Below are 25753 nucleotides of genomic sequence, written 5' to 3' on the forward strand. Positions count from 1 at the left end.
AGGTTTACTACAGAAATATTAGAAGAAATGCAAACCACTCAGGTTTTCACTTACACTCCTTTGTTAAGTATGTAAAATAAAGAGGGAAATTCTTCCCTTCTTATAACACCTCTCCCAGAGCTGACCATTGGGGAACATCAGTGTTTTATTCCTCCCCCATTAGCCCCGTTAACAATTTATGGGTGGAAATGATTAATTTCAGCGATAGCCTTTATACTCTGCTACTCCCCATTCCTCAAAGCAAGGAAACAAACAAAAATGTGGTCATATTTAGGGGCTGTGGTTTGTGAGAACTTAGTATCCTTCCTGGCATCATGTAATTTTAGAAAATAGGGCCTTCTGAGAGGGCCCTAGAGGGAACAGGAAGGCTCCTTTACCCTATTTGGTAATTTACCACCATCTCAAAGTGTTTGATTAAACGGTCCCGCCACATCATCGTTGGTCCTCCCAAATCAAGCTCTTGGTTAAGAATATATTTTAACTTCAATTAGCAGCACATCAGAACAGTAACAGAAACTTGAACGCACTGGTCATTTTAAATTAAAATTTGTATTTGGAAATAGAAATGCATAATAACAAACTTTTTACAAAATTGTCACATAGGAACATACCTTCTGATACCATAGCATGCTTCATTTACTCAGAAAAAGTTACAGACACAATCAAAACAAAGAGCTTTCATTTATAAATGTGAGCGCCTTTGTTTAGCACAAGAAAGCTCACGGGAACCAGTGGGTTACAGAGATGCAGAAGGTTCAGCGCCTCCTGAGCAACCAGGCCCAGAGCCTCCCCCGTCTGTGTCCCATCTCTGGCCTTCAGTTTCCCTGGGCACCAAAGGAGGAAAGACTGGATGACTGCTAAAGTCCTGGGCACCCTGGTTCTTTCATTTCAGAGAAAAGTACACGATCATAACTGTATCATTCTTCCTTGATTGTAAACATCAACAGAATAAAAGTTAACATGCGTGAAAATTTTACTGCCAAGAGTGCTATGATTTTTTTTTTCCATCTTCTGCAAAGGATGGATGAGGGTCCAGACCATTAGGCCACACTCACTGCTTATACTGGAAAATGAGGAAATGCTAATGAAATTGCTTTTACGGGCTGACATTCAGGGATGGCAGAAAGGGACGTTCTGGAATGAGTACAGGACTTGTTCTTTGGGAGAACTGTAGCTCCTGGACAAAGTTCAGTGGTCACACTTGGGCACATCCATGCCCACGCACAGCAAAGGTGATTGAGACCTTGTTAACCATGAAGGGGAAAGAGAAACCTTAGTGTTTTCCCCAAACACTCAGAGCCTCTTGTAAGCCATATTTAGGTATGTAAGCATTAATTTACACAATTCCTGATAAGCTGAAAACTGTAGACCTCCTCCCCCCAAGCGTCAAGTAAGAAGTAGACTGATATTCAGTGGTAGTGATATCAAGTCTATTTTATAAAATGGGCTATCTGCAGAAAGGCGGATAAGAATTTGCTTTAACATCCAATTAACAGCCATCATTTGAAATAAAACAAAAATTAGAGGGCTAGGATTTTTATGATTACTCTTACCCTCTTTGGAAAATTTCCATTTCAGAAGTTTAATTTGATTCACTTTGTTGGAGCTTCTTGCCTTGGGAGCATCTTCCACACACACCCGTAGCTGTGAAGAATCTAGCCCGCATTCTTTTTCCTGAAGCCATAATCTATGGCTCTGACCCCACCACACAGAGGCTGCGCAGTGTCCCTGGTCAGGCTCAAACCATCTTCTAATTACAGAGTGCCCAACTGACTGACTGACTGTTTCTTCCTTATACCTCACTGTATTTAAGTTGTGTTTTAGTGTGTCCCTATAGAATTTCTTCAGTTCACGCTCTTATCAGTGTGATTGAAGTCTGAGGTTTTGACAGAAGAGCCCTTTAGATATTCTGCAGGTATGCGAGGCCCGGCAGCTGGTGGAAGAGTTGCATTTCAGCACCTTATTGTCCTCAACCCGTCTCCCTTTATATTGCTGCATTTACCCTCAAGGGTCAATTTAGTTTTCTCACACCTTCCCAAGTAAAACATTTAGTTCTTTTTCAGTGCTAAAACATGATTTTTTTAAACAACAAAGACATGCTCAGCACAAACATCACAAAACCATGAGCTCAAATAGGTGATGTAAAAATACCATTGTCTTAAGATCAAGGTCTTCAGGTCTTAGACCACATGTATGGACCACCAAGTTCTAGGATACATCATTCCATATCGTCATTGCTGTTGTTTGACAAAAACCATAACATGTTCCCTGATACAGTGGCATACCCACATCACTGAAATACACTACTGCAGTGTTTAACTTTTTCCCTCATTGCTTGCAAATGTGTAGCATAGCATCGGCACTAAATCTTGGTAATTAAGAGAAGTGCTAATTTACAGTCATTTTCTTCTCATAATGATTTCCACAATCCATTTTTATTTCATCTTCGTTAAACTCAGTCTCAACTACCCAATTGTGTCTGAGGTAGCTGCACAGTAGTCCTACTGCTAGGAAGGCGGCTTGTTTCAAAGTTATCACCCGGGCCATTAGGTTAGATTTAGAGGTAAGAGGAAAATATAGTACCAGTTACATCATTTGCTCACTTGGCATACAAGTTAAAATCAAAAATCATCCATGTCCTCAGTGATTAGAAATACAGTTCTTTTGTGAGCATAGACATAATACAAGGAATCTGTTTCTTTGCATGAAAAGCAGAATCGGTAGAAAAGGACTCATATTCTATTGCTACCTTTCGGTTAACCCGAGTAAGAATGTGCATGAGCTCGAGCCTGTGAGCGTACTTTTTCAGCATCTCACAAAGAACCTGGATGAACCAGGATCCGTTCTTTGCATTTCGCCAGGAAAAGTAACCTATAGGGCAAAACATAACCAAAATATCACAGATAGTTGATGTCAGCTGATTTAATCAATTGTGACATATTCACGAAGGTAAAAACAACATAAACATGCATAGGTATTATTAGCCATAAAAGAAAAATAGACCATAACTTCGGTTCCAGGGGAAAACAAAACAAAAACCAAGCAGGTGTTGTCTATATACCTCTGCTTTTGACAAGGAAAACAATTGCAGGCTAACTGCACCACTGAGTGAGAATTCTACTTCCTGGGCTTCCCTTCTAATAGGGAAGAACCGGTTTATAGGCAGAAAATGCAAAAGCAAAGAAATAAAAAAGGATCATTGTAAGTAGCGTGGTGTTGCAGTGAGATGATTGGCTCATCCAACAACCTGCTTATGTACGCACATACATTTGAGGGTCTTAAATTTGTCTACGGGGCATCAGAATAGAGTATAATGAACACATTATAGCATATTCAAAAGTCCAAAAGGGGAAATAGTGTATTTATCATTCTTTTCCCAGATAAACTAGTGGATTCATTGCTGTGTTTTTGGCCACGCTGAGTGGCTTGGGGGACCTAATTCCTGGACCGGGGAGTGGAACCCAGGTCCACAGTAGTGACAGCACCAAGTCTTAACCACTGGACTACAGGGAAGTCCCTGGATCCATTGCTTTTAATCTGAACTGGAAAGATGCCTGGAGGTTAAAATAAATCATATCGACTATATTTAAAAATGTAATACTGTTTACACTTGCCCAGTATTTCCTAACCTTCCAAACACACCCTGAGTTAATTGTACGCGTAAACAAGTACATGATCAATATGTATTAATTTTTATGATGACAAGCACACACGCACGTAACGTGTAATACAACCACAGACAAAGTGGAGGTTGATAACCTAGCCATAAATCATTTTTAACCTTATTTTCTCTCGTTCCACTCTACCCACTCATATGCTATTCACGTTTATCCTTTCAGTTTCCTAGCTCCCAACGAATTCCCGGAAAACACACCTCTCTCCTATTTTAGGAAGTGGGCGAAGCTCTGACTTGGCCTGTATTATAATATGGATTCCATGTGGTATCAAGTTCATGAATGACACTGTGTAAGTGTGCTTTCTTACACGGGCACATTTTCTAGCCAAACTGGGCTAAAGACAACTTTTTGAGACTTCTCTGTGGTTAGGGCACCCTAAAATAGGACACAATGGCTTTTTATGGATATCAAAATCCCTATAGCCTTTGGAACACACTCTTCAGTGTTTAAAATCTGCCTATTTCAGTATTTGTAAGTTTCTTACCAGGTGCTGTAGAATATGCGTACAAGAAGTCTGCCTCAACTGGTATTTTCTGACAGGCCATGTCATCCTCAGCACCACTGTCTGTCTCAATACCACAGTCCAGTTCTGTGCCTCGGCAGGCCTAGAGGTTAGAAAATAAACACCTATTTAAAAATTAGAAAAAAAGAAAAGAAACTTTTATTGGGGGAAAAAATGTATGTACATGCATAAATGCATAACTTATTCCCAAGAAATGCAAAGGCTCTGTAAAAACTGATGTGAATTATTCAGAACCATTTTGCTAGAAGTCTAAAAATTAAAATTTATGCTATGTCTCCTAAGTGGTGGTTTAAATAAATAAAAAAGTAGCAATAGTTTAGTAGCTTCAAGGAAGAAAAAAATTAAAAATCCTTTGGATAATCCACAATGAAGTAAATTAATCCCTAAAGAAGCCTCAATAACCAAATCGATCTGTTATCTATTACCTGAATAATGAAAAGTTTGGGTTTTCCAGTCAGACTTCTGCAATAGTCCCCTCTGAAGAAACTTGCTAATTTTTTCAAATTGACGGGTCCGTTGGTTCCAAAAATGATTCCTTCTTCACCATGGCTTAGAAGCACACAAATAAAACTGCTCCTTTTGCTATGGTCTTCTTTAGAAACTGGAAAAACATTTACAGACAAAAAAACCAATGCAATTTTATTCAACAATTTCATATGTACTGTATGGGAGTAAGATGAAGAAATCTGAGAACCGAACAAAGAGATGGTGTAAACCCAGCTTGGGGCAGCGCAACACATCTCAGACTACTCTGGGGAGTCGGTATGAATAACTTGTTTTACTTACATAAAGTGTGCAGAGTAGGACTGTGTACAGTTTAGTTCCACAGTTCTCATGCTTTACTTTCATACAGGTTATAGCTAGACTGTATTTACATTGGACAATGAAGGTCATTCTTTTCATTATTTCTTACCGTTGCTCATTAATTCCAACATTTCTTTACATGTAAGATCATTTTTAATCCTGACTTCGTATTTCAAGTTCATGAATGTTTCCCTGAGGTTTGCTGCATCCACGTCTGTACCAGATCGACAGGCCATGCCTTGAACAGAAAGTTACTTTTAATTGCATGAAAAAAAAAAGATAAACTGCTTTGAAATGAACTATTCAGGGATCCACACAATCCACAAGAAACTCTTCCTTTCAAATGCTAAGAAAATTCAATATTCTGACAGTGGTGACACTAAGTCTCTTATTTCTTCGCATACAAGACACTTCATGATATAATCTGCTATCTGTGTTACAGTCACAAAGATGTTTTTCACAGCTGCTTAGACAGTGATAAACAAATGACTTAAATGCCTAAAAAGAGAGGTTTGGTTAAATAAATTACAATTCATTTATAATACGGGATCCTATGTCGCCACTGAAATTTTGTAGACAAAATTTTGCCATAGGAAAATGGTCACTGTTATTAAAATAAAAAAAATGGTCACTGTTATTAAAATAAAAAAAAGAGTAGAAAATAAAAGGATCCTACTTTTAAGAAAAAATTATACACACACACATAAACATTGACAAACATACACATCACCATACACAGACATATGTATCAACACATACCTCACACACTCAGAGGAACTATTTCTTTGATTCTAAGTTTTCAACAATTCTAAGATACATCATTAGTTTCATCATATCTTTTCGAGGGAAACAAAAAAACCCCCACAAACCACTAGGCCACATTAACACTGTTCAAAAGCCTCTAAGCCTTCCGACCACCATGAAACCATGATCACGACTGGCTTCATTTGCAGAGGTGTGGGACCCACAGCACAGAAGAGTCCAGGAGAACTCGAACAAGGCTCTGCAGCTGCTGTGTGGCCTGTACCCAGTAGTCCTGGGCTTTCCTCACCCCTTAAAGTGCCTTCCACATGCATGTATGGACTGACTGAACAATGCCCTCAGACTTAAAAATCTAAAGTGTTAGGCGTAGTAGGGGGAAGGTACCCATGCTTTTGAACTGTGGTGTTGGAGAAGACTCTTGAGAGTCCCTTGGACTGCAAGGAGATCCAACCAGTCCATTCTGAAGGAGATCAGCCCTGGGATTTCTTTGGAAGGAATGATGCTAAAGCTGAAACTCCAGTACTTTGGCCACCTCATGTGAAGAGTTGACTCACTGGAAAATACTGATGCTGGGAGAGATCGGTGGCAGGAGGAGAAGGGGACGACAGAAGATGAGATGGCTGGATGGCATCACTGACTCGATGGACGTGAGTCTGAGTGAACTCCGGGAGTTCGTGATGGACAGGGAGGCCTGGCGTGCTGCGATTCATGGGGTCGCAAAGAGTCGGACACAACTGAGCAACTGAACTGAACTGAACACATATGAATAAAAAAAAAAAAAAAAAACTAGATGTTTCCAGCTCCAAATTATTGTTGATTGTCTCTGGTGTGATTATGAATGATTTAAATTTGTTTCTTTTGCTAATCTGTAATTTCTGAAACTTATCGCCATATATTATTTTTACAAAATTAGAAGTAAGCTCATCAAGGTTTTGACATCGGAAAAGGGAACACCGTGCACTTGTGTGACAAAGCAATTAAATTCTGGCCCTGGTGTGTGAGCCACTTAATAGTTGAACAGAAGACACCAGGCTGTCAGAGATGGGTTTGAGAACCCGACCTTCACATTTCAAAGCAGAAAAGGAGCTCACTGTAAAGGTTAAGTCAGACTATGGGCCAAGGTATTTTGGGGAGAGAGTAGAACAACATGCCCCACCCCCTTTAAAGGTAAGTAAGTACTCAGGCTGTTGTTTAGTTGTGTTGTGATCCCATGGACTGTAACCTGCCAGGCTTCCCTGTCCATGGGATTCTCCAGGCAAGAATACCAGAGTGGGTTGCCATTTCCTTCTCCAGGGCATCTCTCTGACGCAGGGATCAAACCCATGTCTCCTGCATTGGCAGGTGGATTAACTACTACTGACCTGCCTGGGAAACTTGGGCTGTAATGTACACACGATAAACATAACTAACAATGCTGTATGTTATACATGAAAATTGTTGAGAGAGTAAATCCTAAAAGTTCTTATCACAAGGAAAAAGGCTTTTTTCTATTTCTTTAGTTTTATATCTATACGAGATGATGGCTGTTCGCTAAGCTTATTATGGTCATCGTTTCATGATGCATGGAAGTCCCGTCATGCCACACACCTTAAATTTATGCAGTGCTGTGTGTCAATTACATCTCAGTAAAACTGGAAGAAGAAAACAAAACCCCAATAAGTTCAACAACGTAAAATTCTATGGGAAGAGGGCATTATAATTAGCAACGCGAGGCAGAATACCTAAGGTTGAAGGTGGTCTCTCAACTTAGAGCCAAAAGCAATACAAACGGGCTAGTTTTAGACACTCATTTTCAACTATGCTTTCCTCATTCCTTATAATGAATCTAACACCCAATCCTGCTTATCTTTCCAGTGTAATTTCGCTTTTTTCCCTTTTCACCAGCATTATGATAGATAGCCTCCTAAAGTGAATCAGGAGATTCTAATTTCTTTAATTAAAATTCTAATATGATTAATATGCCAATTCAGAGTTAATCACGGTACCAATTTAAAAGTGAAAAAATGAAGGAACAGCCAAAGTGTTGATTTATATGGTAAATTATGCAAGTCAAATGAACACTCTATTTCAGGAATGGGATATTATATAATCATTACAATAGCAGATATGAAAATTATACAACACAAAAAACACTTATATTACATTAAATGGAATAAGCAGGATACAATATGGCTTACATGTTATGGATAAAATTTAACTTTGCAAGAAACTGTTAAGGAAAAATTATAAGTAATATGGTAGGATGTTAATTAGCTTTTTTAGGATCATGAGGGATTTATTTTTCATATACTATTAAAAAAAAAAGAAAAAAACATCTGAAATATGTTATTAGATTCAAGCCAGACATGTACAGGGACTGAGACGTGGATCTGGCGATCAGGCTATTGTGACCCTAAGAGCAATTTCTATAGAGTGGTCGAGGTGATGGGAAGAAGAGGCCAAGTTTAGAACATCCGTTGTCAAGACTTAGGGAAGGAGACAAAAATCAGATCAAAGCTTAGGGGGCAGCAGGATTAAAAAAGATAAGGTCTCTTTAAGGTGGGGAGTCTGTCTTCTTTTCAGGGGAAGAAGACAAGTCAACGGAACAAACGAAGGCCCAGGAGGTGAAGTGATACAGAGGTGGATTCCCAGCTCAGGCTAGTGTCGGGCACGCTAAGGCCGAGAGGTCCAGCTACTAAATCGTCTGTGGGACTCCTCTGTGCAAGGGCTTTTCACCTTTCGGTAACTAATGGCGGTTACTTTTCATGGTTGCTAGAAGAATTAAATAAGATTTCTGTGAGGTGCCTCGTGCAGTTCCTGGAAAGGAAAAATACTTCTCCTTACTGTCTGGTGAGATCCTTCCATTAACATGAAAGAGGGAGCAGGAAGATAAAGCAAGGGTTGCACAGAAGTCAGGCCTGGGACTTCCCTGGTGGACTGCTGCTGCTAAGTCGCTTCAGTCATATTCGACTCTGTGCAACCCCACAGACAGCAGGCCACCAGGCTCCTCTGTCCCTGGGATTCTCCAGGCAAGAATCCTGGAGTAGGTTGCCATTTCCTTCTCTAATGCATGCTTGCATGCTAAGTCGCTTCAGTGGTGTCCAACTCTGTGTGACGCTAGGGACAGCAGCCCTCCAGGCTCCTCTGTCCACGGAATTCTCTAGGCAAGAATACTGGAGTGGGCTGCCATTTCCTTCACCCCCTGCCGCCTCCCCGGTGGTCTAGTGGCTAAGAATCTGCCTGCTGGTGCAGGGCACACGGGTTCAATCCCTGGTTGGAAAGATCCCACATGTCACGGGGCAGCTAAGCCCCGGGGGCTGTAACTACTGAAGCCCGCAGGCTCTACAGCCTGTGCACTGCAACCAGAGAGTAGCCCCCGCTAGTCGCAACCAGAGAAAGCCCTAATGCTGCAATGAAGACACAGCACAGCCAAAAAGGAAAATAGAGAGAAGTCAGGGCAGAAGAGGTCGACATACAGATAGAAGAGGGAGAGATCTTGATCATACAAAGAAAGTTTAAGAGTTCCTGTTGAATTGAAGGACTCGTAGGATCCTGGCTCTGTTTTTACTTCATGGCTATTCTATGTCATTAGTTTACTAACTAATAACATGAATGCTGTTTTTGTATACTATACCAAATATAAACGGTACAAATACTTGTAAAGGTTTAAAAACTGTCACGACACATACCAGTATTTTCGTGGAAGTTCTTATTATTGATTATTATACATAAACCCATTTCAGGATAATCCATTTTGTAACTCTCTTCCAAGGATATTCCAGAGTCCATTGATTTGCTTCCATGTAAGATCTTTCTGTTTGGAAATCAGACAACGGTTTACGAAGAGAGAAGTGACCAATGCTGCTATTCGCATGAACACAAACTTCTCTAACACATAAGAACAGTTGACATTTGTTGAATATAATGTGCCAGGTTGTATGCAACAGGCTTCTCCTCCCTAAAATTTCACAAAAACCCACTTCACAGATAAGGAAGTGATTACTATGAGGCTAACAGTTATGCAGACACTGTGTAAGACACAAGACTGAAAGCATCTGTTGAACTACAGGGTTCACGCTTTTAATTTCTATATTGTTTTCCTTTACATTTTATTAAAATTTCATTAAATACATGTTATACTTAGCCACTTCATCCAGCTGGTGGAAGTGGCCCAGGACAGTATGTATATAAATGGGGGTGGCTATTTTTCAATAAAACTTGATCAGAACAGTCTACAAGCCTGACCCCTGACCTGGCCAGGAATCAGGAAACAACAACCAAACACTGATACCTATTGTTCACGTATCCCATACACTCAGCCTAGGAGTATTTCACATTATATGCAATTTAAAAAAAAATTGTTGGAAAAAGACTAAAGTAGTAAATTATATTCTGTATGATAGGAAAAGGTAGGGAATGTGTAAATCACTTTAAAAGGGTTTTTAAAAAGACAAAAGAAAAACACCAATCTTACCTCCAAGATGAGATTGCATTTCAATAGTTTAATTTTTAGGCAAATTCTTTTGCTAAACAAATACTGCAAAAATCTTTATTAGTAATCTAGTAATAGCTCTGCTATAACAGTACTGTTTAGTACTAAAATTAATTTATAATTCCCTAGGTGGTCCAGAATGATAATACTATACCTCAGAAAGAAACTTTTAGAATTAAATGTACCACAAGAGATCCCAGAGGGATAATAACAGACATGGATTAAATTAAGAGTGTTTTGAGTTTTATCTTTTCCCTTTCTCCATCTATTGAAGTATTAATAAGCAGAATATTCCAAAAAGGAAGACTGGGAAGGAAACAAAAAAGGGGGAAAGATAATCTATAAGCAGGCAATTATTCCCCAGACTGAGAACTTGCATTTTACCTTAGCCTTAAAACTCATAAACAGGAGGCCAAAAAACACCCCAAAACACAAACCTCTTATCCTGCAGAGATTCAAGAAGGTGCATCTGCCTCTCCTGGGTCATCCGACTACCAGGGAGGGGTCTCCAACCACAGGTCAGGCCCCCTCCAACTTCCCCATATTCTACCTAAGTTTTATTTTAAGGAGATTCAGAGAGGATAATTTAACATGTGTACAGTCACACAGCTGTCACATGTGGTAAGAAGTCATCTGGGCCTCTCCGGTTTGAAAGCCCCAATTCTTTCTGCTTCCTCCGAGTTTGCTGTATCATACTACACACACCCACCCTCCTTGCTGGTATGAGATTCCTTTTAAATACTCACGTCTCTGAAGTTTTAATGGATTTTGAATCCACTGAATTTTCAGTGTTCTCCATGGACATTTTTTATTTACTAGAATAGAAAGAAAATAGATGTTAATCAAAATCAGTCATTCTAAGATCACGGCATTATACTAATTATGCCAATGATTATTTCTCTAAATAAATGTGCTATATGGACATTTTCACATTAGCAGTACCATCACTCCCCCAGCTTCACCCCTGTCGTGCAAGGCTTTTTTGAGTCAAACCTGAGAACAACAATCTTTTATTAAAGTGCACACAATGTAGCCCTTTTCTCTCTTTCCATTTTAATTGAGTTATGAAATGCACGCAGAGCACAGATAAGTGTGCAGCCTGATACAGTTTTACATTTTGCTGCTCCCCTAGATCAAGATACAGATTGCAGCTTCTTTCTACTTCAACAGATCCCATCATTGGTTAAGAACTGTCTTCCAGCTCAACACAGTTAAAAACAAAACCTGAAAACTTCCCATAGCAATGGTATACCTCACATAACACAATTTTATGATGCTTAGATTCCCAAGAGATTCAGTGCCAGAAGTTCCAAACCTCCACAAAACCTTTACTCTTAAACTAGACACGAGAACCCCACTTTCTCATTTAAGGTGGTCGACTGGCTTGAGGAAACCTGCAAGTAAAAATTACAGTTCCTGCTTCCATTCTTCCATCTGGTAATTCTGTTTACCTTCCACAGTGAATGAGTCCTTCTAGTCAAAGCGGCTACCACGTACTGAGCATTTATTACACAGCAGGTACTGTGCGAGGCATCTTATATCTTCCCAACAACCCAAAAAGTCAGGAAACCCAGCCCTTAGTGATGAAATGACTTTGTCCGCAGCCACAGAGCTAATGATGTTGGTCTTCTTCTTCCCTCTCCCCCTGGCTGCCTTGGAAGAAGCCAGTCCCTCGCTATTTGTCTGGAGTTTTGCCAGGTCTTCTCTGGTTTTCCAAAAGCAAAAGGTACTTCCTATGACCATCAGTCTGCCTCCCTAAATAAAGAATATAGAAAAACAGGGACAACAACCTTTCTCAAGCCTCTAGAAGCCCTGCCTATCTCAAAACTCCAATCTAAACAGAACTTTTAACTTTACTCTTATGCTAAAATCAGAAATCTTAAAAGAATACACACCCCATCAATAGGACTCCCTCCTAGGGATGGAGTCTAGGATGAGAGTTGAACAGTGGATATAGGTAATTAAGAGTCTGGAACTCTGAGAGAGATCAAGGCTGGAGTCATACTGGGGCACTCTGACAATGAAAGGGTTACTAGACGAAGTACAGCCAGCAAGAGACTCAAGAGAGGTACAAGAAATGGGAGGACATTAGGTAACTGGGGTGTACCAAAGTATGCAGAAGTCTTTCAATGAGCATTTGATCATTACAAATCTCACTAAAAGTTCAGTTCAGATGAGGACAGAAGACCATTAGCTTAGGCAAGAAAGTTATGGGGCGAGCAGAGGTTGTCAGGAAAAATTGTCCAGGACTTGGATATAGGCAAAAGAAACGACTGGATATTATTTTCAGGTTCAGTTCAGTTGCTCAGTCGTGTCCGACTCTTTGCGACCCCATGAACCACAGCACGCCAGGCCTCCCTGTCCATCACCAACTCCCAGAGTTCACTCAAACTCATGTCCATCGAGTCGGTGATGCCATCCAGCCATCTCATCCTCTGTCTTCCCCTTCTCCTCCTGCCCCCAATCCCTCCCAGCATCAGTCTTTTCCAATGAGTCAACTCTTCGCATGAGGTGGCCAAAGTACTGGAGTTTCAGCTTTAGCATCATTCCCTCCAAAGAAATCCCAGGGCTGATCTCCTTCAGAATGGACTGGGTGGATCTCCTTGCAGTCCAAGGGACTCTCAAGAGTCTTCTCCAACACCACAGTTCAAAAGCATCAATTCTTTGGTGCTCAGCCTTCTTCACAGTCCAACTCTCACATCCATACACGACCACTGGAAAAACCATAGCTTTGACTAGACAGGCCTTTGTTGGCAAAGTAATGTCTCTGCTTTTGAATATGCTATCTAGGTTGGTCATAACTTTCCTTCCAAGGAGTAACCGTCTTTTAATTTCATGGCTGCAGTCACCATCTGCAGTGATTTTGGAGCCCCCAAAAAATAAAGTCTGACACTGTTTCCACTGTTTCCCCGTCTATTTCCCATGAAGTGATGGGACCAGATGCCATGATCTTTGTTTTCTGAATGTTGAGCTTTAAGCCAGCTTTTTCACTCTCCTCTTTCACTTTCATCAAGAGGCTTTTTAGTTCCTCTTCACTTTCTGCCATAAGGGGGTGTCATCTGCATATCTGAGGTTATTGATAGTTCTCCTGGCAATCTTGATTCCAGCTTGTGTTTCTTCCAGTCCAGCGTTTCTCATGATGTACTCTGCATATAAATTAAATAAGCAGGGTGACAGTATACAGTCTTGACGTACTCCTTTTCTTATTACCCCCTGGTAACCATAAGTTTCATTTTCTGCATCTCTGTAACTCCATCTCTGTTTTGTAGATAAGTTCATTTGTACAGGGTGTCCTCTTTTGCCTGACCCCCTGACTAGGCTATTTTACAACTTATAGGAAGTTAAGCCACAGGAAAGGGAAGCCATGCAAATGACTCTTATTGACAGCAGTGAAAATAAATTTTGTCTTGAAATGATGTAACTAATTTGCAACTTGCAGAAAAGATGACCCTCTCAAATAACACTTTACTGTCCTACAGGATATTAACCAGTTTCCCTTCTACTAACAAATTCATTTCATTGTATCCAACCATTTACATCTGTGTTTGTTGTTTAAAGTCTCCTTTGAACTGGTCTTATCCTACTAGTTCTATTATCAGTTAATTGAATAAGATATTTGACATGTATTTTATATTTACACAGCATCCAAGTTTTATACCTTTTGAAAATTCTACTTTAAAAGGATCAATGTTGCTGCAGTGGGTTGAGGAGGCAATGGGAAAAGAAAAAATGGATAAACACAACATGAGTAAGTCAACATAGTTTTACTGTGAAGGGGCAAGAAGAGGGGATGATGGCCGAAGTGGGACCAGGAGTAGAGGACACTTGTTGTTTGCCTTGGTTTTAAAGACGAGCCATCTAAGGCATGCTTTTATGCTGATGAGAATCACCCATAGAAAGTGAGAAATTAATAAGGCAAGAAGAGAAAAAGAACAAAGTTCTTGACGGTAAGAACAAGAACACCTATGACAATCCTGGACAGCATATTAAAAAGCAGAGACATCACTTTGCTGACAAAGGTCCATCTAGTCAAAGCTATTATTTCCAGTAGTCATGTATGGATGTGAGAGTTGGACTATAAAGAAAGCTGAGCGCCAAAGAATTAATGCTTTTGAACTGTGGTGTTGGAGAAGACTCTTGAGAGCCCCTTGGACTGTAAGGAGATCCAACCAGTCCATCCTAAAGGAGACCAGTTCTAAATAGTCTTTGAAAGGACTGATGCTGAGGCTGAAGCTCTAATCCTTTAGCCACCTGATGCAAAAAGCCGACTCACTGGAAAACTCTTTCCCGATGCTGGGAAAGATTGAAGGCAGGAGGAGAAGGGGACGACAGAGGATGAGATGGTTGGATGGCATCACCGACTTGATGGACATGAGTTTGAGCAAACTCTGGGAGATAGTGAAGGACAGGGATGCCTGGTGTGCTGCAGTCCATGGGGTCACAAAGAGTTGGACATGACGTGGTGACTAAACAATAAGAACAGGTGAGGGCTCATCCACTGTCGTGCAAGGAAGACAAACTATGTGGCACAAAGTATGAAGGCTGGTAACCCGAGTGCAAGGAGGATGAGGCACTCCTCGTACGATCACATCCACTTGCTCTCTCGTTAGAAAACTGAGAGAAAAATCCCCAAATGTCTAACTATCCCTTCATGTGTACTTATCCATGCATTTTACCATGTAATACAAAAACTAACCATGCATACATCTAGCACGGCTGTATGAGACAGGCGTTCCCAGACATGAGTGGAAGGGACACAAGTTGGTATTACCTCCTGAGAACATGTGGACAACATGTCTCGCCATGTCTCAATAGAAGCCTTAAAGTGTGCTCTAGGAGACTTACACTGCTAAGAATGGAGCCTAAGGAAGCAAACATTTCCAGCTCAACACAGTTTAAAACAAAACCTCTCGTTGGCCCTACTTCCTCTAGTAACCCTACTCTAGAGATTAGGGAGAGGAGAGAAAGGGAAGGATATGCATTACTCATCAAAATATTGAGAATTTGGACAGAGAAACAGTGAAGTCACGATGTAGCCAATACACTGGTTATATAACATCTTTACCTTTTAACCTGTTTATTTAACAGTAACTATCTCTGGGTGATGGGATTACTGGCAACTTAATTACTCTTCAATATTTTTGTATATTTTTCTGTAACATCTGCATTTTTTAAAAGTTAGGAAATAGTAACACAGATTATTTTATAAAATAATATCTTTTAACAGTGGTGGACTGTACCAACCAGTACACGTCCCTGGGATTCTCCAGGCAAGAACACTGGAGTGGGTTGCCATTTCCTTCTCCAATGCATGAAAGTGAAAAGTGAAAGGGAAGTCGCTCTGTCGTGTCCGACTCTTCGCGACCCCATGGACTACAGCCTACCAGGCTCCTCCATCCATGGGATTTTCCAGGCAAGAGTACTGGAGTGGGGAAGCCACTGCCTTCTCCGAGTACAGTGCTAGCCAATTTCAACTCTCAGCCCTGTTTCAAAAGCAATAATAAGGGTATGTTGCTAGTATGAAAATCCCATGGACAGAGAAGCCTGGGAGGCTACAGTCCAAAAGGTTCACAAAGGGCTGAGCATGACTGAGCAGCTGAACATGCAAAAACACGCACTCTTCTGAAAGCAACAACGCTTCCTTGACTGCTGTGGACCACATCCCAGTCTGTCTTTTTCTTTTTCTCCCATACGTACAATAAACACGTATTATTAGGTACAGAGAAATCTCAAACTTCCTCGAACCAGAAATACGGAGGCCAACTTGCCTCAGTGCATGTCAAAATAATTATCTACCCATGGTTGAAAAATAAAGTTCTGGTTAATCTGATTAATTGAGAGAACAGTACACGGTAGCTAATAAGTGTGGAAACGTAGGCAGATACATAACAAATGGCTTATTGATATTATATTGTAATCCATGATAGAACAGTATTATCTATATTTCAAGACTTTCCAGCTAGCCTGTAGAAAATCTGGAGTGAAAACACAGTGGAATGGGAAAACAAGACTTAATAAAGATCATTTCTGAAGGGGATCCCAGAGCTCCTGCCAGCGTCTTTCTGGCTCCAGGGTTTTCCCTCAAACTGGCCCTCTGAATAAGTTTGCCAAGTGTGGGGTATACTGTATGCGTTCAGGAACCCCTAAATGCTGCTACATTCCATCAGTGATCAAGGCCTTAAGGTCTTTAGCAAATACTTCTGCAAAGAGCGCAGTGATTATTGGACTGAAACACTAGCTTCTAACAATTTTTTATTTCTTGCCATCAATAAAGCTCTGGGATAAAGCAATTCTATCCTTGTGACTGGTAATAGGAGGTTTAGATTTACATAGCGGCCAGCCTTCCAGAGTTTTAAAATACAGTTGTCTCTTGAACAACTGGGGTTTGAATGGGACAGGTCCACTTACACGTGGATTTTTTAAAATAGCAAATCTACAGCATTACACCATCCAAGGCTGGCTGACATCCACAGACATGGAACTGTGGATACGAAGTGCCTGCTATAAATTATACACTCAGATTTTCAACTGTGGGGAGGGTCCCCTCTGTTGTTCAAGGGTCAACTGTGTTTGGCTTCTTGGTTCACACCATGGTTAAGATTTCATCTAAATATAAAGTGACTTTCAAGTAATAACTTCCTTTTCATACATTTAATCAACATTCTTTAACCAAATCATTTTTCAAAGTTAAAAAAGTTTCAGCTAGATTATCCTTAATATAAGTAACTGTAATTAATAATTTCCAAAATTAGACATCAGAGACAATTTTGTTTCAATAAGGAATTTGATGGCTGAAAGAAAAAAAAAAACACCTGAATTCTTTTAGAATAGGATTTTTCTATTTGATAAGGATTTCTCAGGAACAAATACTATAATGTATTATTTTGTTCCCTTTATTATTCATAGACTATTGAAAATTTATATAATGGTAAGTAAAACCCTCACTACATCAGACATTTGCTTTCTGCCTGTCACCATCTGCTTTTCCCACATGAAAGCATCTAATCCACACTCTTGGGAGCAGCGCTTTGGTTTCTGCAGAACCAAAAGGGTTAAGCTCAGCATGATCTCATCTCCATTAGCGAATGCCTGGCTGAATATAAGTTATTCTAGGTGTGGTGATCTCATCTCAGAAGGATAAAAAACATTGTCCCCCAAGGGGGAAAAGTGGCCTGTATGATGACAAGGAATTTCAGTTCTTAGAACACTGTCATCTGACAAAACATAAATAGGAAAAATACACAAAAATAGATTGCAGCATAGCAATGGATTTAACACGAACTGCTTCTTACTGTACTGAGTATATAATTCTTCCCATCAGTTCAGGGTGCTCATGGTAAATTTCTGAACACATTTTGGGTCCCAGGGAAGTTCTAAGGTAGACCAGTTGCTATTAGGTGGCAGCCTGGAACCTGACTCTTATAATCAAGTCTCTGAATTCCTAGATCCAGTTGATACTTGCCAATGAAGCTATAATAGGCAGATGATTCGAAAGCTAAAGGTCCTTCCAACGATGCTTTGAGGCAGAGTGATTTCCATTTTTCATAGTTCAGCTGATTGAGGCTCACAGCAGATAAGTAACTTAGGACTCTGCCCTAACTAGGATCTGTCAGCTTCCCTCACTTCTCCATGACTTACTACTACCTATGAGGAGTAATGCTATCACTAATTTCAAGGAAGGAAGCAAATCTATAACCTAGAAATATTGAGACAGAAAGCATAAATAACATATAGAAACTGACTGCAGGGACAATGAAATAGTATGAAGTACACTTTCTCTAATTCATGAAGAAAACAGGAATGATGGTTATGGTGTTTTGGGGGCCACTGGGTAATTTACTTCTAAAAGTAAAATTACAAAATATGAATAACTTTCATATTAAGTAAGCATCGAGCAGTTTTTTCTATATCTCTGCTTGTCTCTAAAGAAAAGGTGAAGCCTTTTTGCTATGATTTCTGGGGAGATTATTCAGTCCTTCTTCAGTATCTGTGGAGGATTCGTTCCAGGATACCCACCTCCCCTTCATTCCCCACCCCACCCTTGCCACCCCCTACCAAAATCTACATATGCTCATGTCCCTTCATGTACAATGGTGCAGGAGAACTGGCGTTCCATATATAGTTACAGATCCTGCAGACAAGATAGGTGGCCGGTTCTTTGGCCAAGGAACTTGAAAAACATTGGGATTACATTTATTACCAACTAGAGAGGACAAATGCTGAAAGACTGATGCTGAAGCTAAAACTCCAATACTTTGGCTACCTGATGCAAAGGACTGACTCATTTGAAAAGACCTGATGCTGGGAAAGACTGAAGGCAGGAGGAGAAGGGGACGAAAGAAGATGAGATGGTTAGATGGCATCACAGACTCAATGGATATGAATTTGTCTAAACTCCGGGAGTTGGTGATGGACAGGGAGGCCTGGCGTCCTGCAGTCCATGGGGTCGCAAAGAGTCGGACCACGACTGAGCAACTGAACTGAACTGAGAGAGGACAAAAATCTCAAAAGCAGTTATGTTTCTAGATTTGGTAAGTGAAAGAGAAACAAGATTTTCTTTTTTTCACAATAGTTTGGATAAGTGGAGATTTCCGCTGTGACGCCCTAGAGCTTTTACTGAAATAATTTCCTAACTGGTCCCTGCATTTCTTTGGGAAGAATCACCAAATTGGATACTGTCATTTGGCCTGGTGAAGTCAGATGGTTAATATTTATTTTGTAATAAAGGAAGAATGTCACACATGGCAAGTAAAGTTAAATACAGAAGAAACTTAGTTCCGTTGCACCACACAAACAAAACCATTCTTTCCTTTTCTCTGGCAAGGCCCATACCACCAGGCAGACAGACAGGAGGGCTCCCCACTACTTGAAGCCACAAGCCAGAATGGACACAATGCTTACTGAGTGCCAAGGGCCTGCGTCCCCTCACCTGATGCCCTGTCCTAAGATGGTATCCCTGACGGGGCAGAAGAAGAAACGGGGAGGAGGAGCCAAGATGGCGGAGGAGTAGGACAGGGAGAACACTTTCTCCCCCACGAATTCATCAAAAGAGCATTTAAACGTCAAGTAAATTCCACAAAACAACTTCTGAATGCCGGCAGAGGACATCAGGCACCCAGAAAAGCAATCCAACTCTTCGAAAGGAGGTAGGAAAAAATATAAAAGACATCTTGAGAAAGAAAAATGGAACTGGAGGAATCAACCTACCTGATTTCAGGCTCTACTACAAAGCCACAGTTATCAAGACAGTATGGTACTGGCACAAAGACAGAAATATAGATCAATGGAACAAAATAGAAAGCCCAGAGATAAATCCATGCACATATGGACACCTTATCTTTGACAAAGGAGGCAAGAATATACAGTGGATTAAAGACAATCTCTTTAACAAGTGGTGCTGGGAAATCTGGTCAACCACTTGTAAAAGAATGAAACTAGAACACTTTCTAACACCATATACAAAAATAAACTCAAAATGGATTAAAGATCTCAACATAAGACCAGAAACTATAAAACTCCTAGAGGAGAACATAGGCAAAACACTCTCTGACATACATCACAGCAGGATCCTCTATGACCCACCTCCCAGAATATTGGAAATAAAAGCAAAAATAAACAAATGGGACCTAATTAAACTTAAAAGCTTCTGCACATCAAAGGAAACTATTAGCAAGGTGAAAAGACAGCCTTCAGAATGGGAGAAAATAATAGCAAATGAAGCAACCGACAAACAACTAATCTCAAAAATATACAAGCAACTCCTACAGCTCAACTCCAGAAAAATAAATGACCCAATCAAAAAATGGGCCAAAGATCTAAATAGACATTTCTCCAAAGAAGACATACAGATGGCTAACAAACACTTGAAAAGATGCTCAACATCACTCATTATCAGAGAAATGCAAATCAAAACCACTATGAGGTACCATTTCACACCAGTCAGAATGGCTGCAATCCAAAAGTCTACAAATAATAAATGCTGGAGAGGGTGTGGAGAAAAGGGAACCCTCTTACACTGTTGGTGGGAATGCAAACTAGTACAGCCACTATGGAGAACAGTGTGGAGATTCCTTAAAAAACTGGAAATAGAACTGCCTTATGATCCAGCAATCCCACTGCTGGGCATACACACTGAGGAAACCAGAAGGGAAAGAGACACGTGTACCCCAATGTTCATCGCAGCACTGTTTATAATAGCCAGGACATGGAAGCAACCTAGATGTCCATCAGCAGATGAATGGATAAGAAAGCTGTGGTACATATACACAATGGAGTATTACTCAGCCATTAAAAAGAATACATTTGAATCAGTTCTAATGAGGTGGATGAAACTGGAGCCTATTATACAGAGTGAAGTCAGCCAGAAGGAAAAACATAAATACAGTATACTAACGCATATATATGGAATTTAGAAAGATGGTAACGATAACCCTGTATACGAGACAGCAAAAGAGACACTGATGTATAGAACAGTCTTATGGACTCTGTGGGAGAGGGAGAGGGTGGGAAGATTTGGGAGAATGGCATTGAAACATGTGAAATGTCATGTATGAAACGAGATGCCAGTCCAGGTTCAGTGCACGATGCTGGATGCTTGGGGCTGGTGCGCTGGGACGGCCCAGGGGGATGGTATGGGGAGGGGGGAGGGAGGAGGGTTCAGGAAGGGGAGCATGTGTATACCTGAAATTTAAAAATGTTTAAAAAAAAAAAAAGAAAAAAAAAATCTGTAGAACAGAGAATTTTTAGGATATTGAAACTGTTCCATGTGATACTGTATGAGTGCATATATGTCACTGTGCATTTTTGTAAATCCATAAAATGTACAACATGCAGAGTGAACACCAAAAATAAACTGTAGATTCTGGATAAAAAAAAAAAAAAAAAAAGTCAGAAAAAAAAAAAAAGAAGAAGAAGAAACAGGAAGTCCTTGCCAACCTAAGTATTTATGAAATAAACCTAGAATGAAGGCTCTGGGATGCCTTTTATAAAAATTACAGATAACCTCTAAGACCTCCTCCCTCCCACTGAGAATCACTCCTCTGTAGAAACAATTCAGTTTTACAACCACCTGCCAGAGAAGGTCTGAAACTGCGAAAAGCCAGGGTCAGTAGTGTTCATTCATTTGCGCTGGAACAACTGACTGAACACCAACTGTGTGGAGGGGTCATAAACCCTGAGTGTTTGAAGTAATGGAGAATAAGATCTATCCCTGTTTGTGACCTGCCCCGAAGCTCACTATATTCAAAAGTGGCTCAACAAGACAGGTGCTGATGTACAGTACAAAAGAGATAACTTTATCATGTGCGCATGCTCAGCTGTGTCTGACTCTTTGCGACTCTGTGGACTGTAGCCAGTCAGGCTCCTCTGTCCATGGGATTGTCCAGGCAAGAATACTGCAGTGGGCTGCCATTTCCTCCTCCAGGGAACTAACCTGTATCTCCTCCTCCTGACTCAGGGAACTAACCTGTATCTCCTGCATTGGGAAGTGGATCCTTTACCACTGAGCCACCAGGGGAACTTTATCTTACTACTCTAATGCAAATACTCTAAAAGCAATTTGAAGAACAAAATAGGTGGAGAATTAATAACATTACATAGAGATTTACAGAGCATTGTCACAGACATTATCTCATTTTATCCTCATAATAACCCTCTAAGGTATGTATATTAACTGCTGCCTGATTTATGGATGAAGTAGGAAAGTGTTGCCTTTGGGAAGTGGCCTCAGGTTCTATGACAGCCAAGTCCCTATCCCCCTCCATTTTATTTGGATTTGTTACAAGTGTACACAACAGTAGCTAACAGTCTAAGTACTCTACATCTTGTAGATCCAAACACCAGTGGTTCCATTTTTGAGGCAGAGCCTAAAGAACTCATATTAGGCACCAGAACTGACCTAATGCCATTACAGAAAGACCGGGTTTTTAGCATCAGAAGGGGCTGAAGCAGTAGGAGGTTGTGTTAAATTAGGTGTGAAAGCAAAACAGTGAAGAAGCATTGTAATTGCCTCTATCAGACGTCAGTCTCTTAAAATCAATTATAATTGCCTCTATCAGATTGCAGTCTCTTAAAATGCAAGAAGGCTGCTGCTGCTGCTGCTACTACGTCGCTTCAGTCGTGTCCGACTCTGTGCGACCCCAGAGACGGCAGCCCACCAGGCTCCCCCGTACCTGGGATTCTCCAGGCAAGAACACTGGAGTGGGTTGCCATCTCCTTCTCCAATGCATGAAAGTGAAAAGTGAAAGTGAAGTCGCTCAGTCATGTCCAACTCTTAGCGACCCCATCGACTGCACCCCACCAGGCTCCTCTGTCCATGGGATTTTCCAGGCAAGAGTACTGCAAGGAGGCTAGGCTTCTTTTTTCAGGATTGTGAAAGATATAATGTTTCTCTTCTTTCTTACTGGGAACAGGTTTTATTGCTACACTCCAACTAACTGTTCATTCCTTCATTCATTAAAACACATTTTAACCTTCAAAAGCCTTCACTGCAAAAGAGCAAAGCAAAACCAAAGCTCAAACAGCAGGTTGGGGTAGGGATGGTTTAAGTTTTTACATTTCATTCTTAGAGATCACATAACTCTAACATATTCAAAGTGGCAGAGTGAATTTTGACACAGGCAGGTCTATGCAGCTTGCTTAGCACTATCCTGCATACACACACTATTAGAGCAACTCCTGTATTTCACCTCTACCATCCCTTTCTAGTATGCATCATTTAATCATAGTTTGCTAAGTAACAGTAAAGCGTCTGCCTGCAACGCGGGAGACCCGGGTTCGATTCCTGGGTTGGGAAGATCCCCTGGAGAAAGAAATGGCAATCCACTCCAGCACTCTTGCCTGGAAAATCCCATGGACCGAGGAGCCTGATAGGCTACAATCCATGGGGTTGCAAAGAGTCAGACACGACTGAGCGACTTCACTCAACCTTAAAATACATTTATTTTTTTTCTAGATAGGGCATAATTATTTAAAAAAAAAAAAAAAAAAAAAGACATGATATTGTAGTATTAGCATTCATTTGTACCAGGCCCTGGATATGAAGGAAGACAAGGAACAAGATAACAAGCCAGAATTCCGTGTGGAATTTGCTTAGGAGCTAATAGAGGAGAATGTAAAAAGCAGCTGCAAAGGATATGACTCTTTCCTCTCAGGACCAGGCGGATGCGAAAGGAATACAGAATAGATAAGACTTAACCTTGAAGTGTTGAATCAGAACATAAACATCAATAGGAGTTTCTCAAGGAAAGGTGTGGTGATGGAAGAGAGAGGGAATGCAAGACTGTTCGAGGAAGAGAATAGTTGCTGTTGAGATCAGCATGGCTGTGCAGAATGTGACAAATAAGGCAGCAGAGTGGACCAAGGAGCCAACCTGTGCTTGACTTGTTAACTGTTAAGGGACTGGATTTATCCTTCGGGCAAAGGAACAGCTTTCTGGATTTTTATTCTGTAAGATTCTAGATTTTTATTCTGTAAGATTCCTCAGTGGCTGGAGAGGGGCAGAGGACACAGACATAATGGAGGCCAATGAGGAGGCTCCTATAGCCAGGTGAGCGCTTGCTGCTGCTGCTGCTGCTAAGTCCGACTCTGCGACCCCATAGACGGCAGCCCACCAGGCTCCCCTGTCCCTGGGATTCTCCAGGCAAGAATACTGGAGTGGGTTGCCATTTCCTTCTCCAATGCATGAAAGTGAAAAGTGAAAGTGAAGTCGCTCAGTCATGTCCAACTCTTAGCGATCCCATGGACTGCAGCCCACCAGGCTCCTCCGTCCGTGGGATTTTCCAGGCAAGAGTACTGGAGTGGGGTGCCATTGCCTTCTCCGAGGTGAGCGCTTAGGGTGGCTTGAATCTGAGATGGAGAGAAAAGGCCAAATCCAGTGGATTTCAGGAGGTCTAAGAGGCTTGGCCGCTAACTGGAGGAGTTGGGAGAGTTAGCTGAGAAGGTTGGTTCCTAGTTTTTTGGCATGGGAGCCACATACTGAGAACTGGCAAAGAGGCTGCTGCCTTGGGAAGTAAGGTTTGACAGCAGACCCACTGGACACAAGAGTGACTAAGGAACTCTTACTCCACTTGGGCTGAGGGGATTTCACATAGGCTTCCTTAAGTGATTCAGACGTCTAAAGAGCCTGCGATGCAGGAGATCTGGGAATTTCACAGCCTAAGGGATTTGGGCCAGGAAAAATAGTCATCAGCACGAGCTAGGATTCATGCAAGCCTTCACGTCTGAAAATGAACAGGAGTTTAATACTTGAAACTGGGACTTCCCAGGTGGCTAAGTGGTAAAGAATCCGCCTGCCAATGCAGGAGAGGCAGGTTCCATCCCTAGGTCGGGAAGATCCCTTGGAGGAGGAAATGGCAACCCACTCCAGTATTCTTGCCTGGAGAATCCCCTAGATCGAGGAGCCTGGCGGGCTATACAGTCCATGGGGTCGCAAAGAGTTGGACACAACTGAGCTACTGACCACGCAAGCACTTGAAATCAACTCTTTGAAAAGCAGAGTCACACCATCTCAACCTGAAAAAAAAATCTAGACAAAAGCAGCAGAGACCAAACCCTCGCCAGAAACGGGAGGATAAGCCCCGAGGGCCAAAGCCTCGGAAACAGCGCCGGCCAGGCTCCTGCCCTCAGGCCATCTCCTCTCCGCGCTCTGCTTCCTCACCACCTTTCTATTCAAATTTCAGCCTGCGATTTCCTCTGCCTCCCTCTCCCGAATCCCACCTCTACCACTCGGCCTCGGCGCTCCCGCCTGGCCTCCCCGCGCCTCTCCTCCCCCAGCTCAGCCACCCGGGTCACGCCTCCTGCTACCAGGCTTCAGCGTTCCGACCAAGTCTCCCGACCCTCCCCCTCCACCCCCATTCTCGGCCAGGCCACCTGTCTGTCCCCCGGGCTCGGGGTCTACGGCCAGGTCTTCGCTCCCCAGCCTCCCGCTGTCCGGCCGGTCTCCCGCCACCCCCCGATCCAGCCTCTAGATCCTCGGCTCATTTTCAGTCCCCCGGGGCTCGGCTCCTGCAGCCGGATCACCGTCCCCCGGCGCGGCCTCCAGTCTCCCGCCCCAGCCCCACGTCTCTGCATCTGCGGGCTTCAGCGCTCGTTCCCGCCCTCGCTGTCGGGGCAAAACAAAGGATCCGCCGCCGGATCGTGCCTGCATCCTGTCTCCTCCTCGGGGTAGCTGCAGGCCGGTGCAGGTCCCCTGGGCAGGCGCTGGGCTTGGGGGCAGGGGGTGGTGGTGGAGGGAACCAGCCCAGGACTGACGGCGCGACAGCGAGGGACCTGGAACACGTCACTCACCGTTCAGCTACGACGCTGCAGCTCTGCTGGACTCCACTCCTGGTCTGCTTCCGCCGTAGCCGCGCTAGGAGCTGACCCTCAGAGCAGGCCCCGCCCCTGGCCCCGCCCATCGCCCGCCCCTCTGCTTTGAGGGTTCAGTTCAGCCCCGACGCGTCCGTCAGACCCCGACTCGCCCCTCCCCGTGCCCCGCCCGCCCTTGAACCCCGCCCCCTCAAGGCCCCGCCCAGCCCG

At 42.2% G+C, this 25753-nt stretch overlaps 1 protein-coding gene across 1 annotated transcript; it reads right to left on the minus strand.

The window, feature by feature from the left end:
- Positions 1 to 530: 530 nt before the first annotated feature.
- Positions 531 to 25611, minus strand: CASP3 (caspase 3). Its single transcript, XM_027529917.1, has 7 exons — positions 25523 to 25611; positions 10984 to 11052; positions 9435 to 9559; positions 5114 to 5242; positions 4626 to 4801; positions 4162 to 4282; positions 531 to 2871 (listed from the first exon to the last, which is right to left on the minus strand). Exons 2-7 carry the CDS (start codon positions 11040 to 11042, stop codon positions 2648 to 2650), a joined length of 834 nt encoding a protein of 277 aa, XP_027385718.1. The 5' UTR covers positions 11043 to 11052; positions 25523 to 25611; the 3' UTR covers positions 531 to 2647.
- Positions 25612 to 25753: the final 142 nt, after the last annotated feature.

Source organism: Bos indicus x Bos taurus, chromosome 27, assembly GCF_003369695.1.
Source record: "Bos indicus x Bos taurus breed Angus x Brahman F1 hybrid chromosome 27, Bos_hybrid_MaternalHap_v2.0, whole genome shotgun sequence".
NCBI lineage: Eukaryota > Metazoa > Chordata > Mammalia > Artiodactyla > Bovidae > Bos > Bos indicus x Bos taurus.